Raw genomic sequence first — 16,723 nt, 5'->3', positions numbered from 1 at the left:
TATAGGATAGTCGACTATTCCCTCAACTAGTCGCTTCCTCCCCCCTTGCTTCCTATATCAGAGGCAGAAAAAGGGGGGGGGCAGCAGGATCCGGTGCTGAGGGGAGCCAGCTTAAGATGGTTCCCCCCAGGACCATCTTCACGGGGGGAGCAGGGACCGGGAATGAGCTGATTCCCAGCTCACGCCTAGTCCCAGACATGCCTCTGCTTTTTAAATGTATTAATAGCTGACAGGCTCTTAATACATTTAAAAGGCAGAGACACAGCGGGGTTAGCTCCCAGGCATTGTGGCTCCCCGCTTATCAACAAATTGATGGAAAATCCATCGACTAGTCAATTAGTTGATTAAACTAAAGTTAACATCCCTATCTATGATACCATTTAATTTGGAAAAGATCCAGAACAGATTGTCTGTAGGATGTCTGTGTCTTTCACTTCACTTAGTAACAAATCTTAGATCTGACTTCTGCATCAGAAATGCTTGCTGTAGAGAGCTGTTTAGAGAGACTGAGAACTCATCCAAAATGAGCCTCAACATTTACTGCACAACTTTTAGGCCAGTTAAGTCAGGGGGAGAATGAAATGATTTTACATTCAAAGAGGTATACACATTTTGAGCTAACATTCCAGCAAAAACAAAAAAACGAATTGGGAATGTTAAATTGACGATCACTAAGTATGTGACATCTGTCTCACTTGGGAATATTTAACTGGTATGGTATTAAATACGTGGGGATCTAAGGTGCTTATAAAGCTTGAGTTCAAGCAGAGAATCTCCTCCTTTTGAATATGGAGTAAAGGGCTATCAAGCTTAAAATATTATTTTTATTTCTGACCTAATATTATAAAAATAGTATTAAGAATTTATAGTTTTTCCTATGCTTCTGCTATTCCCCCTTAACATAACCCAAAACAAAACATAGTTAGATCAACTAGAGAAAGCCATTGAGTACAGAACTGGAAACTTTCAATTTTAGGTTCCTGTTGGCTTTCACAGGGATTCAGTGTTTAAGTACATAAAATGTTTAACAGATTATTCATAATCTGAAGCCTTTGTATCTTCTCCCTTTTTCCCAAAACAGACAATTACTTGAAGGATTTTACAAAACAGATACTTTTTCCTACAATAAAATAAGCTGAATTGTAAAAATAGAACATTTGAAAGGGTCATACAAATACCTATTAGGGATGTAAGTGACTAGCTGACTGCCCAATAAGCATATGCTTATCGGGTAGTCAAGTAGTGACTCAATTAGTCACTCCTCCCCCCTGCCCAAGCTGCCTCTGTCGGCGAGAGGCAGCAAAGCGGGGGGAGAACAGGAGCAGGTGCTGGGGGGACCTGGCTTAAAAGCTGGTTCCCCCCAGCGCTGTTTTGAGGGTCAGAGAAGGCAGAGGCATAGCAGGGGACCAGGCAGGAGCTGGGAATGAGCTGATTCCTAGCTTGCACCCATCCCAGATACTGTGCTTCTGCTTTTTAATAGTGCCACCAGACTCTTAATACATTTAAAAAGCAGAGGCACAGCTGGGGGTACTGGGAGCAAGCCGGGACAGCTGATTCTCAGCTGGCTCCTGGTCCCTCCCCCTGAGCTGTGCATCTGCTTCTTAAACATATAGTGGCTCTTAATATGTTTAAAAAGCAGAGGCACAGCATCTGAGACCAGGCGGGAGCTCGGAATCACCTGATTCCCAGCTCACACCCAGTCCCCCCCTCCCACCTCTGCCTTTTTAAATGTATTAAGAGTCTAACGGTTCTTAATACATTTAAAAGGCAGATCCACAGCAGAGTTAGCTCCCACGGCTGGAAATTCCATCGACTACTTGATTAGCTGATTACACGCAATTTAACATCCCTAATACCTACTAGTTTTGTGTTAAATAAAGTCTTGTTAAGTTACATTTGGGGCCAAACATGACTGGACAGTGCTTCTTCAGTCATTCAGATTTATTACACTTATCAGTGAAGTCTAAGGTAGTTCTCATTGTTGGTCACACAGTGTAAAAGGTAAATGAGGGAAAGCGTGTTTTAGTTTCCACTCAGCTTAGTGAAGAGTAAGCTGATGTCTACAGATAGTGTTTAAAAAAAGGTTATTTTTTAAACTTGAAACTGTCTTTCAACTACTGAAGATTATTGCTGAATATGTGTAACACAAATGTAATTAGAGTTACATGATTATGTGAGACTTATGCTAGGCATTGTCACTTTCAGTTTATTTACAACAGTCTTAGTTACAAAATTCATACCCAGGACGCTAATTCTAGCACCTTTCCAAAAGAAGCAAGGATACTTCCTGCTTCAGCTTGTAACAGGAAACATTATCTATGTCAAAATTCATAAGACTCATTTGTCCACATGCTGTAACTACAGTATTATAAAGGTAATTTGAAAACAATGCTAATAAATTCATGTCATTGGTACTGCTTCTGTAATACAATTCAAGCACTACAAAGATAATTTCCTACTTTCCACATGATCATAACATGCTACAAGCCTTTTACTCACCATTCCTCCCCAGAGAGCACACTGGTGGCAGATACATTTCTTACATGTCCAGCAGAATACACTGAGTTTTTCATGATGGTTTTCGCACCTTAAAAACAAATTATGGGAAATTACATAGTGGTGCATGAAGTGTGCAAAAGATTCAGCAGCTTGATTTATTTTGTTGATATAATTTTGATACTAAAGCACAAAACTGAGGCATTACCAATGGTTTCCCAATGGCCAAGAGCAAAATTAAATAGATATATTCTTTTTGAATTGTAAAAATGACTGAAGAGTGCCTCCTCAGTCAGTCAAATGTACAACACTTATCAGTGAAGTCTAAGATAGTTCTCGTAGTTTTATTTTGACTCACGTTTAATATCGTTCCAGGAAGCTTCTCCTGGAGGTGAGAGAGTGCATTCTGGAAACAATTTTTAAGCATCATCTTACCTGCACTGTATACCAACAAACCAGGCTTTGAATTCACTGATTCTAGAAGCTAAAAATCTCAAATGATTGAAACTCCAATAATCTAGGAACTCAGAAAGGTTTTGTAAACCTAAAATATTCTGAGATGTTTATCAATGTGTTATCTAAGTGCTCAAGTGGCATCTATGTATCAATATTTTAACTAGAAGAAAGCTAATATGTAAACAGGACCTACTCTCAAAGCAAATGGCAAATTACTAGTTTATTTAAACACAAGATTCTCAGCTCTGCTTAGTAATATGGGTCCAAGAGTGAGGACCTTGATTTCTCAATGTTCCAATTAGACTTGAGCCTCAGTGGCCTTTCTTTACTGTCAAGTTTCTATCAGTACCAGACCCAGAGGATATTACACACTGGTCACGAACTCCCAAATAACAGTGTGATATCTCTTTCCTATATATGGCCACGTGAATCAGCTTTCTATATTCAGTATCGTAAGAAGTCCCAGTCTTCTACAATAAGGGTGAAGCTAGATATAATACTGTCTCCAGGACTCTGGCAAGATAAATACATTCAAATCAATTCTTTGTTTTTTGTTTTTGTTTTGTTTTTTTAAGTCACGACCTTTATTGGAGGAGTATACAGAAACTACAATGAACAAACACAAAAAGTATTTCAATGTCTTGGTATGAATACATTTGATCATCAGATAATTCTAGGAAATGTAACATTGGAAGTGTTGCTTTATACTAGTCTTTAGTTGTGGCTTCAATTAATGCTATCATTTTCATCACTCAATTTTTTTCTTTTTCCTGTACCTTTGTTCATGAAAATGGCTGATTTTTGAACAATTGGCAATGGGTTTAAAAATAGTTTAATCACTACACCAAAACCTCAGTCTGTGAGCAAGCTAATAAAGCACCATCACAGCAGATCTTTGAACGAGGTCATTGAGAACTTTGCACAAAGATCAAGGCCATACTAGTATCTTTATGCAGTTCAGAACAGTTACTTACCTTATAGTAACTGTGATTTTTAAGACAGTTTCTCAGTGTGGTCTGCACTCAATACAGGCAGTCCCCGGGTTACATGGATCCGACTTACATCGGATCCCTACTTACAAACGGGGTGAGGCAACCCCGCACTAGCTGCTTCCCCCCAGCAGACCAGGGAGACGCAAAGCTAGAGCTTCTCCCCACCCCCCCCCAGCAGATCAGGGAGACGCGGAGCAGCTTTTCTCAGCAGACACCTCAGCTTGAGAATAAAGGACTGAGGGAAGTGAGGCGTGGGAGAATAAAACTGAGCTCTGGAGAAATGTTTGGCTAGAGTTTCCTCTACAATATGTACCAGTTCTGACTTACATACAAATTCAACTTAAGAATAAACCTACAGTCCCTATCTTGTACGTAACCCGGGGACTGCCTGTATACACGAAGCACCGTGCATCTTGAACAGAATCCACACTGACGAAGACTTGAAGAACTACTTGTAACTTTGTTATAATCATGAATTATCTGATTGACTTATTCACCATTACTCAATGGGAAAGTCATCTCATTTGGGGGAGAGGGGCTAAACTGCTATTCCTGCCCTTTTTTTCCTATCCCCCTTCCCATCTTTGTATGTCCTCCCTTATTTCCTACTGTATTCCCCTCTCCCTCTGCATTCCTTACATTAACTCTCAATACTCTACCAATGAGCTTTACTGATTAGCAATGAAATAAACTGCACAAACCAGTAATAAGAAATACTACAAATTGCATTTATCCAAAGGGTCGCTTTTTTACTGTGATATTAACCCTGAATTCTTTATGCTATCCAAGTATTGGCAGATCTAAGTAATTGATTCTTTCTTTACTATATGAAATCCAAGGAGAAAGGACACTTTCAGTGACAGTTAAATTGTACAGTACATGACAAATCTTTGTTATCCATATCACTGCAAATCCTACATGGACAGATTTTTGGACCATGCATGCCTTAGATCAAATATCATACTGGAAATAAACACATTAAGACATGTCCAGGCTTATGCACTAGCACATTCAGGTGTCCTTTTAGGTTTCTGAATGCATCAGCAGAGAAATCTGTACAATGTTGCCTATGCTTTCATTATCTGGTATAGTAATGGCTCCTCTGAGGGGGAGAAGCCCCTCCCTGAGCTTTGGTGGGCAGCACCTGGCTCTAGCAACCCACCTTACAGGAAGCCAGGAGGTGGGACCAGGAATATAAAAGGCCGACCAGAGAGCCCAGTCTAGCCCCAGTGACTAAGGAAGCCAGAAGCCTCTACCACACTCCCAAGAGAGGAGCTGGACCCTGGGGAAGCTGAGAACTGGCTGGGGCCACCAGGCCCATTATTGGAGAACTGCCGGGGAGTCTGTTTACATGGCCAGAGGACTCTGAACCACTGTGCCCAGATGATCTGCTCTGGACCCAGGTACAGCCCGAGGAGGGCAATGGAAGCAGCCCAGGGATAGCTGCCCTGTTTACCAGAAGGCCAGTGCATTGTGGTACAGATCCCCGCTGACCCAACAGCCAACTGCTCTGCTGCTGCTGCTAGAGCCCTGGGCTGGGATGCAGTAGGGTGGGTGGGCCTGCTTCATCCCTGCCAAGCCACTCTTGAGTGGCAGTTCTCCCTCCTCCGCTCCAGCTATTCCCATGCAGCGGCCTGCATTGACCGGACCCTCGCTTGAGCAAGGGGACCCGGCTGGGGTTGTTGCAAACGGGCCTTGAACTACTGGTGTGTGTTTGCCTCCTGCCCCGTCCTGAACTAGGGCTCGAACTTACAAACCACTTTCCTGCAGCCCTGTCCTGCACCAGAGCTTGGGCATACAAACTGTTTTTCCTGCCTCCCACCCAGAACCAGGGTCTGGGCCTTGTACTAACTGTCTAGGTGCCAGTTGATCCTCCCTGAAGTAGGGCTGGGCCTGAGAACGGTCCTTGGGGTATATTGTTGCTCTGCCCGGAATAAGGGCTGGTATGTAAGGACTTTCTATTATGGATGGTGTGTCAGGGGAGTGGGTCGGAGTGGCTGCCCACTGACCCCAAGGCGGAGGAGCACTGCCCTGAGCCCCACGGGGCTACAGGTATCCATGTAGCAAGCTTGGGCAAAATACGGCCCACAGGCCACACCCAACCCGCCAAGCCACTGGATCCAGCTCACAGATGCAGCAGGAGCCTCAGGCAGGCTATCTGCCTACCCCACCCCAGCACACGATTCAGAAAAGCCAGCTGCGGGGCCCTGTTTGTCTGTGAACAGCTGTGAGCCCAGGACAGAGGCTTTACAGATTACCCCCACCCCCAGCACAACAGTGTAACTCTCATTGGCCAGTTTCTTCCAACAGGCAGCATGTGAAGTACCCCTCCCCTCAGGCTTGCAGCTCTTCACAGACACAAATGGCCTAGCAGAGCTGCTCTGAGTGGTCTGCTGGGGCATGGAACGCAGGGAACCTGCTAGGCTGCTGGCTGAGAGTTGCCCAAATAAGTGTCTTCCTGCTCGAGCCTGTCTGAACCCCCCCTCCCTTCAACCCTCTGCTCCCCCAACATGTAACCCAAACCCTCTGCCCCCACCTCCTGTATCCATCCTCCCTCCCAGACCCTGCACCCCAATCCCATGCCCCAGGAAACAATCCCCTCTTTCACCCAAACTTCCTCCCACACACCCGTCTCTTACCCCAAGCTCTATTCTGTACCTAGCCTCTATCCTGGACCCTCCACCTCCTCCATTAATATCATGGAAGAGTGCATCCCTTGTCCACTTACCAAATTCTTGGAGCGACCCTCCATCAAAAATATATTGCCACTCCTGCCATATGGTTACTGAGAATTGCTATGAAGAATATGAAAGGCACACTCTTCAACCTTCCCTTAAAGTATATTAAGCCAGTTCTAATCCAAGTCTGACTTTCAAGGTAACAAACAGAAAAGACCTTTAAAGATTTAGCTTTTAGTGCTACTTAGAGAAACTGGTACCATTTCTAGAAATAACAATAATAAAAAGACCAGCTGCCAAGTTCTTACCACCTTTCAGCTGGACAGCATAAAAGGAAGCATACTTACTGACTGCTTCTATTACATGGTAGCACACTTCAGTTTTCAGTACTTAGGAACTACAATCCATTCCCTAATTTTAAAAGAGTGTAATTAAATACTTGCTGCTTTGAGACAAACTACAAAATCCTCAAATTTGAGACGAATCTGTTCTACATACTTGTCTTTTTCATTTTCTTCGTGCTTATTGAGATTGCATAGCTGAAGTGTGTCAAGCTGTTGAGTAACCTCTTCTGCCCAACGACAGTTTACAAGTTCCCGTAGCTGGAGTGGGGCTCTGTCAAAAAAAAGTTGAAGTTAGAGTCCTAGAATCACAGGACTGGAAAGAACATCAAGCAGTCGTCAAGACCAGTCCCTTGCACTCATGGTAAGACCAAGCACCAGCCAGAGCATCCCTGACAGATGTTTGTCTAACATGCTTTCAAAAATCTCCAATGATGAAGATTCCACAACCTCCCTACACAATTTACTCCTGTAATTAACCACCCTGACAGTTAGGACGTTTTTCCTAATATCCGACTTAAATCTCCCTTACTACAATTTAAGCCCATTGCTTCTTGAGAATAATTTCTCTCTCTCCTCCTTGTAACAACCTTTAGATACTTGAAAACTTAATGCCTCTCAGTTTTCTCTTTTCTAAACTAAACTAACCCAGTTCTTCCAATCTTTCCTCATAGGTCATATTTTCTATCACAGACTGTATGTTATGATCTAGCATGACCTCTCGAACATTGCAAGCCACATAATCTTACCCACTCCTGAAATAGACCATAGCCTCTGGCTGAGTTACTGAAGTTCTCAGATCATGGTTTAAAGACTTCATATTACAAACAATTCACCATTTACACTAAAAATAAACCTGGAAGTGACCTTTTTCCCATGCTGCAGAGAAAGGCGAGTAAGCCCCAGATTCAAGAACTCAGTTTCAGGATTTCAAGGCTCTGAAGAACCCCAATAAAACTGATTGGCTTTGTCTATTCCACTCTTCTAACAAAAACATAAGTACAGGTTGGACCTCCCTTACCTGGCACCTTCAGGATCTGATCCATCCTGAATGAGGGAATTTGTCAGATATGGGAAGGTCCCTTGCCACTAGCCTCAGAGGACACTCCCTCTCCAGCCCCATTGCCATTGGGCTCCAGCCTACAGGGCTTGGACTTGGGCTCTGGTCCATTGGGGCTCCCCAGAGACCGAACACCCCAGCCGCTGTAGCCCTGCTTCTCCCCAGGCCAACCAGGAATCCCTGGGGACGGGGCTTGCCAGCTGCCCTGTTGTTGCTGCCGGCTGCTCTGCTGCTGCCTTGCCCGACTGGGGCTCCCCGGGGATGAGGCTCCCAGCTGGTTTACACTACCGAGCTCCGGGGCTCTCTGATCCAGCAACATCCGTGGTCCTGCTGGATAGTGCCAGATCAGAAAGTCCCGGATTTCGGAGGTTCAATCTGTAATATCAGAGGCAATAAAGCTGTCTGTCTACAATGCATAGTCCACATTTTGAAACTTCAAAACTATCAGGCGTAAAACTTTAAGGTTCTTGGTTTGTTTGCTTTTTAATATAAATAGCTTTCATTCCGAAGAAATTGGTTGATCATGCACCTCACAAAGAAGAGTGTCTTACTTGCCTTTGAGAAGTGAATTTTTTCAAACTCTGTACTTATGGGGCACAAACTTTAAGAATGTGCATGCTGCTACTTCTTTGGGCAATGTCACAACATGTCTATTCCTTGACATGTGTGTCTCATGTATCTATGGAAAGAAGGAAAGTTTGGTCCCTGTGCTGGCCATTTAAGGAGTGACACTGACTAGTTGTGAAAGAGTCCTGTCCACTTCTTGTGAGATGTGGTTATATGCTTTAACTGGATTCAATAACATAAAAGGGGATCACCAAGATTTTACAAGGTTTAGTATGGCCAGGATTAACCTAAGATTTAAAAAAATTATTTGCCCAATTTAGAAGTCTGAGAGGGGTTGTCTGTAACTGAAAAAAACACAAACAGTCCTGAAGCACCTTAGGCTATGTCTACTCTACCAGGTTATTTCAAAATAAGTTATTTGGAAATAACTATTTCGAAATAGCACATCCACGCTACAGGGAAGCCTCAAAATTAGTCCGAGGCAGCTCCCTTAATGTGGATGCACTATCTCGACCTAGAGCTAAGAAGCACTGGGGGGTAATTACTTTGAATTACTCTGGGAAGTAGTTATTTTGAAATAGCAGCAGCTGAACGTTCATGCTAATCCTATTTTGAAATAGCAATTTCAAAATAGGTGTTATTCCTCATAGAATGAGAGGTTATTATTTTGAAATAAGTCCATTATTTCAAAATAATTTCAAATTAACACCTTGTTCTGAAACAACAAGAGTTATCTTGAAATAACTCTTTAGTGTAGACATGCCCTTAGACTAACAAAACATGTAGATAGTGTTATGAGCTTTTGAAGGCACTACCCACCCACTTCAGATGAATATACTCTGGACCCCTTACTCCATTCATCTGAAGAAGTGGGTTGTGCCCACGAAAGTTCTTGATACCATGTTTTGTTAGTTTCTAAGGTGCTGAAGAACTATTTTTTGTTTTGTAAGATTCCCAGTTTGGGTAAGGCTTCATATCACATTAAGAACCTTCAAAACAGAAGCTTGTAATGCACATGATATGTTTAAAGACAAGCTAACAACACAGAATTATAATCTATTTCTAATTTATTAAAGATCTTACCGACAGTGAGGGCACTGTGCTCTTTGTTCAGTCAGCCAACGCTACAGAAAAGAGATAGGCAAATATCAAGAGACAACCATACAGAATATTCACACATACTGGGTTCACTTCTATTCTGTGCCAATCCAGTGTTTTTTCCCTTATTTTAAATTCATGGGATTTAGCGGATACAAGCACTCTATGTAACATGCAACTGTTTTAACCCCCTCAAGAAACAGAAGGGCTTTTTTGGGGGGGATGAGAGGGAGGTGCAGTGTTGATTTAACAATAGTTCTGTTACAGGGGCTACGTCTACACTGGCATGTTCTCACACAAACTCTTTTGCAGAAGAGTTCTTCTGCAAAAACTCTTCCAGAAGAGAGTGTCTACATTGGCATGTGCTTTTGCACAAGAGCATCCATGCCAGTGTAGACGCTCTCTTGCACAAGAAAGCTCTGATGGCCATTTTAACCATAGGGCTTTCTTGCGCAAAAAATTCATGTTGCCTGTCTACACTGGCCTCTTGCGCAAGAACGGTTGCGCAAAAGGGCTTATTCCTGAGCGGGAGCGTCAGAGTTCTGGCACAAGAAGCCCTGATTTCATACAATAGAACGTCAGTTTACTTGTGCAAGAAATGCGGCCAGTGTAGACAGGCAGCAAGTTTTTGCGCAAGAGCGTCTGCTTTTGCGCAAGATAGCACCAGTGTAGACACAGCCAGGGAATTTTGAGTTGTTTGGCATACCACTAGAAGCCACAGACTATCGCACAGTCCCAGTGACAGTCTAATAAAAAAGCAAAGATACTACAGGTGTTTCACTCTTACTCTACACACTAGTTTTCAAGGAACCACATACTCTGCTACTGTCATACAGCTTTCCTTCAGGAGATATTACAACCAATTGATTTCTTGACTAGCAATCCAGCAGGCACTGAATGGCAGGGTCAGGAAGATAAACTTAATTAAAAAGGCAAACCTGCAAATTCAAACTTTAGTGATAAAACTATTTAACTTGTTTAAGCCACTAACCTGTCTAACCTCTCAAGATTAAAAACTCTTTGCCAGAGCAAGGGTTTCTCACCCATTGGTTGTAACCCAAAAATTGGGTCTCTAGAGAGTATCAAAGGGTTGTGGGGCTCAGCTCTGGATGTTGTGATGTACTGAACCCACCCTGCCCTCTGTCACGACAACAGGACAACGGATGGGCCAACATGCATCAGGTGACAATGCTCAGAGAACTTGAGCCAAGCCAGGCCCCCAGAACAGGAGCCATGAAGGTGAAGTTGGTGTCAGTCTCCTGTAGATACTGCACCATACATAGCCCCCATCCTGCAGCCACATGACATCCAATTTTCCATACCCCGTGATGTCCTCCATCCATTCCAGAATGGGCATCCCAATGTATTCTCTCCCCACAGCTGAGGGAATTCTTGCAATCATACCAACCGACCCAACCCTTCCCAGTACTCCCAGCCCTTTTTGCCAACCAACTCCTTCCCACAGCCCATCATTTGACCCCTCCCCCCCCCAAGGATCCCAAATCCTCTTTACTGTCATCCGCCTCCTGTGGGCCATGTGTTTTCTGAGGAGGTATTGGCTTACTCTACCTCCCTTGCCCCCCCCCCACATCTATCTCCCAACTCGTCTTTCATTACAAACCTAAGCTCCTCCCTTTATCCCCACAACCACAAATACCTGCTTTATTCTCTGTGCTCCATGTACCATGTGGGAGGATGTGTTTTTTCAGGTGGTTATTTCAGTTTACCACCCTTCCCCCAAGTTGCCAATGGGGGATGAGTTGCCCAGATGGTCACATCTAGTCAAAGCATCTGGAATCTTAGGTCATGTCTACACTAACAGATAAGGTTGACTTTATTCAGGTCATTTCTTACCACCTGATTTTGTAAAGTCGAAGGTCCATGTCCACCATATGCACAAGAATTCAACATAGTTCGAAACAGCACATCCCAGTAGGGAGACTGCCATCAATTTTGAGAACAATGCACTGTGGGTAGCTATCCCACAGCGCCTGTGCCGCTTTGCATTCTGGGTCATGCTCTAGGTGCACACCAGGACCAAAACTGTGTACTGGGTGGTTCTGGGTTCATGTCATCAGCATTCCATAATGGGCTCATCTACTCCCTTCCCCCTTGCTTGACATTAACAAGAAACAGTTTTTTTCCCATGCCTTTTTGGCCCTGGTTACCTGCGTTGATGTCACAGCATCAGGAGCACAGCACCCCTCATGAATCCCATTGTGCATTAAAGTCTACCTTGGTGCGCCTAATGGTGGAGTATGTTGAGAGCATATGCGCAGCACTTCAGGAAGACGACAAGGATAAATGTCAAGATGCCATGGGCACACTGTCCAGACAGGCCCTTGAGTTGAGGGAATTGGAAACGCAGTCGCCAACTGATCCTCTGGAAACAGTGAAACGCTGGTTCTGGTGTTGTCAGATGTTCACAGACTGGTGGGATCGCATAGTGCTGCAGGTATGGGACAATCAGCAATGGCTGCAAAATTTCCAAATGCGCAAGGCTACTTTCATGGAACTGGGAAACATAGGTGCCAAAGTGGAAGGCTTTGCCGTGATGGGGGTCCTCTAACTACGTTGGGGCAATGGACAGAATGCACACCCCCATCTTGGCATCCGACCATCTTTCCAAGGAATACATAAACCGCAAGGGGTACTTCTCCATGGTGCTGCAAGCACTGATTGACCACAAGGGCCATTTCACTGATAACACGGGATGGTCGGAAAAGATCCATGACGCATGTGTCTTTAGGAACTCGCGCCTCTTCAGAAAGTTGCAAGCTGGACCCTTTTTCCCCCCCAGACAGAAAATCAGAATCGGAGAGGTGGAAATGCCAATTGTAATCCTTGGTGACCCAGCTTACACCTTGCTCCCATGGCTCATGAAGCCATACGCTGGCAGCCTGGACTGCAGTAAAGAGCAGATTGGTAGTTTAATGTGCTTTTAGGTATTTAAAGGGAAGGTTTAGGAATCTCCTGATTAGGGTAGACCTCAGTGAACCATTGTGGTGGCAGCCTGTTGTGTGTTCCATAATATGTGAGAGCAAGGGAGAAAATTATCTGGCAGGATGGGGGGCTGAGGCAGAGCGCCTAACCAGAGATTTTGAGCAGCCAGACACCAGAGCAATAGGGAGAGCACAGCACCGGGCAGTGCAAATCAGAAGCTTTGAAAGAAAGTTTTATGAATGGCCAGTTCTGAGACTCATACATATTGCTCTCAACCAGGTGCCTCTGCATTCAGTGTGTTTGCCTGTAATTCCCCACCCCATCCCTGTAATACAAGTAAGAAAGAGACTGTTGCTCAGAAATCATGTATTTTTATTTAGGGAAGAAAGTGGGGACAGAAAAGGAGTCCCTGGTGGGCCTTCAAGGGTGGGGGGGGGGGAGAATCAGAAACACAGGGACAGCCTTTTGCTTTGCGACGCACTAGAGGTTGAGTTTGAGGCTGCCCTTTAGTTCTCCCATCCCTCACGTTCTAGGGTCCCTGGGGGTGGAGGCTACAGAACTAGGTGAGGATAGTTCTGCAATGGGTGGGGTAGAAGCCTCTCAAGGCAAGCCACCATGCACTTATCACAGCCGTCAGGGACAAAAAGACATCATCCTGGTGCTTCACTTGCAGTTTCCTGTATGCCCTCCTCTCCTGCAGTTCTGCTCACATCTACTCCAGTAGCATATTCCTCCATTCCATTTGCTTCTTAAACATGTCATACCTTATCCATTTTTTCTGCGGATTTGTGAGAGCCAGACAACTGATGGAGCAGTAAGCCCCGTGCTCTTCCCGCTGTAACAAAAAGTTAGACGGGCACACATTACAGGAAATACATTGTGGAGCCTAAAACCTAATCTGTTACCATATAGTGAAGGTCTCTCTAAAAAACAATGAAGATATGTTATTTGCAAGGCCAAAATTATGCTTTAATGACCACAGTACAGCAGGTACAAGAAAGTGTTCTGTAGGGAACATCTGGATTCACCCGGTTTGGAGACAGTCATGGTAAGAGGCCTACCAGGACTTGCAAGGGAGGACAGGGTCAGGTCATGCTATCGGGGCAGGATGGTGGCTCATGCGGCTTCCCTCCTCTGTGACCACCACACACCGCTTCCTGGAAGAGTGCTACTTTCCCATTCCATAGGAGCCTGTAGGCAGGCGGAGGAGGGACAGAGGGAATGCCAGAGGCTGAAACCATACTAGCAGCAGAGAACACAGCTAATAGCTTCCCCTGCTCCTTCATCCAGGTTGCCATGCAAGATATCAGTCTTCTCCAAATCACATAGCAATAGGGAGCTGATACTGACTGAATGTGGCCATAAACCTGGGCCTTATGCGGCAATGTTTTGTGCTACAATGATGCCAGACCACTTACTGATTGCTTGGCACAGGAAAGTATCCTACCACGGAGGACAGAATAAGGCAGGCCTCCCCAGAATCCTTGTGAGAAGGATCAAAAAGTTCCTCTATAAGAGTTTCATGGAGATGTGCAGGGAGGATTCCCACTCCATCTCCAGACAGGTTAACAATAGGGATGTTAGCGTGCAGACCATTACACAATTAACCAATCAACCTGGGCTTATCGGGTAATCATACCAACTACACACAAACGCCCCTACCTTGCTGCCTCTGTCAGAGGCGGCGGGGGGGGGGGGGGGGGGCAGTGGGAGGAGCTGTGTGCCTGTGGGGAGCTAGCTTTTAAGCCAGCTCCCACATATTAGAACCCACAGAGCTGCCTGCCCCCCCTTTCTGCCTCCCACAGAGGCAGCAGTGTGGGGGGAAGAGGGAAGGCAGGAGCCCCCAAGCACTGGCTCCCACCTCCCTGCATGTAAATGTGAAACCACTAGTATCTCCAGTGGTTACTCGTTTACACAAACGATAGTTAACATCACTAGTTAACAAGCTATTACAGGGTGTAGCCAGACAGGAACCCCCTTGTAATATCCATTTTTGCTTGCCTGGAGCATACAGGGCACACAGAGCAGAAGGCCCAGGCTGTGTGACCATGAATGGCTATAAACAGAGATATGCCAATTGCTGACCAAGAGGCTGCCAAGGAGTGCCCTTGACTTAACCCATATTGATACGAACACACATCCATCCGCGGGGGGAGGAATCTCTCGCCCAGTAAAAAATGTCTAGTGCTCACAATTTAGTTATCTCTCTTGCAAGTGTAAATTAACTTGAAACTTGCTTGTAAGAACTGGCGCCACAAAACGGACCAGTAGAATTCGGCATCTTAGATAAGAAAGAGAATACGGGCCCCCAGGGGTATAAAGATAGGTCCAGCAGCGCATTCTCTTTGAGTGTCAATCTACCATCTATCTGCTGGTCGGGTTAGGTGTTTGATCTCCCGAGGTTCCAAGGGGACGCCCACCTCGTATTCGTCTTTCCTAGGAATTGAGAGACCGGCCCTGGCCTGACACGCTGGAGTCGAGAGGCACAGAAAGGGGTAAAAATTGTACCTGGATGTGGTCCTTTGTTTAAGTATATATATACATAGACTTAGAGCTCTTTAAAGATTAAGCTGTCACTTGGTACCATTATTTCTATTTTCTATCTTTATTTTCTTTGTAACCATTTTTAAAATCTGTATTTGTTAGCATTTAAGAAATAGAGCAATAGCCATTGTAACCATATGCTTTTATAAGTCTTTTAATAAACCTGTAACTGTTTAAGCTTTAACCTGACTCCTTCAGTTGCTGTAACAGAACCAAGCACAATTTAAAGAACTTCAGCCGGTCATAAAGGGACAGACATAAGGAGAGCTTGGGCGTTTGGATCTGTGTCACTCCCAGGTGACAAGATCCGTTGGGGCACCTTTCCAGCCTTTCCCAGGCTGCCCGCTGCGAAGGAACCCCTGTGTTCTAGCAGTTAAAATCTAAGGTGTAATAAGCTCTTTCTATATAACGGGGCGTCTGTTGGCCTGCTGGCCACCCTCTGCGACGGGACCCCGGTCCTAGCAGTAAAGACACGGACGTTAAACCTTTTCTCGGAAGCATACACACACACACTGCCCTGACCGTCGGCTGACAGAATTGGCGTAGTCGGCAGGATTGTGCTATTGGTTCAAATACAGCAGCATGAAGCCAGTCACGATTGACATGGATTTTAGCTGTACAAAAAAGGAGTTTGCCCGAGAGGGATGGGGCAACCCTAAGTGGGATAAAGAGATGTTAGGGAAAGGCGCTTGCATCTGGCTGTTAAAGGGTGTGTGGCAAGCAGCCTGCTTTAGCTACTGGAACTTAGAAACTGAGCTGATAAAGGTGCAGAGAGAGAGATATGAACTCTTAGAGCAATGCCAGAACCTGGATACCCGGGTGCGAACCCTAAATAAAGACATGGAGCACCTACAGGAACGGCTCCTCCTGAGGCTAGAGAGGGGAAGGAGAAAGTAATTAATGGAGAAAAATGAGCTTTTGGAGCTTTCTGGCTTTAGAACTTTGCTAGTTCAAACCCCCTCTCTCCCGCCTTCCACTATAACCAAGATAAAACAGTACAGCATTCCAGCCGAAGCTATGGCTCCGGTCTGTGAACTAATTAAAGATGTGAAAAAACGGGGAATCTTAATTTGTACCTACTCCCCGTATAATTTGCTCAGGAAGCATGCTTGATGGGAATGAGCCCCCCCCTCATGAGGAAGCTCTGAGAGACAGCTGATAACGAGATACGCACTTATCAGTCTATAGGTTCGATTTACCGTAATGGGTCCCATTTCATTTGTACCTTACTGTGGGAAACACAGAGATGTCCTATGCCTTATGGCAAGAAGGAGAAACTGTACCCCGCCGCCCCATACAGTTTGGCTCGAAGTTATGGCAGAGGTCATAGTTAAATTACACGCTTTATGAAAAGTGCTTCTGGCAGCCTACACAGCACTAAGAGAAACAAAGGAGCTAACCCAAGCTCAAGCCATAACACTTCACACTCCTCTCCCAATCATTAAGCCCATATTGGAAGGAAAGGAGTTGCCACCAGGAATAGCCCAAAGGAAAATTAAGGATTCTACTGAAACTTAATTAGTTAACTGCATAAAAGAATGAGCTCTA

At 44.8% G+C, this 16,723-nt stretch overlaps 1 protein-coding gene across 5 annotated transcripts in view; it reads right to left on the bottom strand.

Moving 5' to 3' along the window:
* TRIM37 (tripartite motif containing 37) overlaps window positions 1-16,723 on the bottom strand; it is a 67,727-nt gene that overhangs the window by 40,566 nt on the left and 10,438 nt on the right. For 4 of the 5 annotated variants that reach the window (XM_075904680.2, XM_075904678.2, XM_089772107.1 and 1 more), the window contains 3 exons: window positions 9,674-9,714; window positions 7,121-7,237; window positions 2,500-2,587 (listed from right to left, as the gene is read on the bottom strand). In XM_075904680.2, the coding sequence (XP_075760795.2) occupies window positions 2,500-2,587; window positions 7,121-7,237; window positions 9,674-9,714 (246 nt within the window). Of the gene's footprint in view, window positions 1-2,499; window positions 2,588-6,969; window positions 7,034-7,120; window positions 7,238-9,673; window positions 9,715-16,723 lie in introns of those variants that run through there. The other variant, XM_025179267.3, reaches the window with a different exon arrangement.

This window comes from Pelodiscus sinensis, chromosome 21 (genome assembly GCF_052426305.1).
Source record: "Pelodiscus sinensis isolate ZL-2025 chromosome 21, ASM5242630v1, whole genome shotgun sequence".
Classification (NCBI taxonomy): domain Eukaryota; kingdom Metazoa; phylum Chordata; order Testudines; family Trionychidae; genus Pelodiscus; species Pelodiscus sinensis.
The sequence above is the reverse complement of the archived record's forward strand: the minus strand, read 5'-3'. Positions and strand labels throughout refer to the sequence as shown.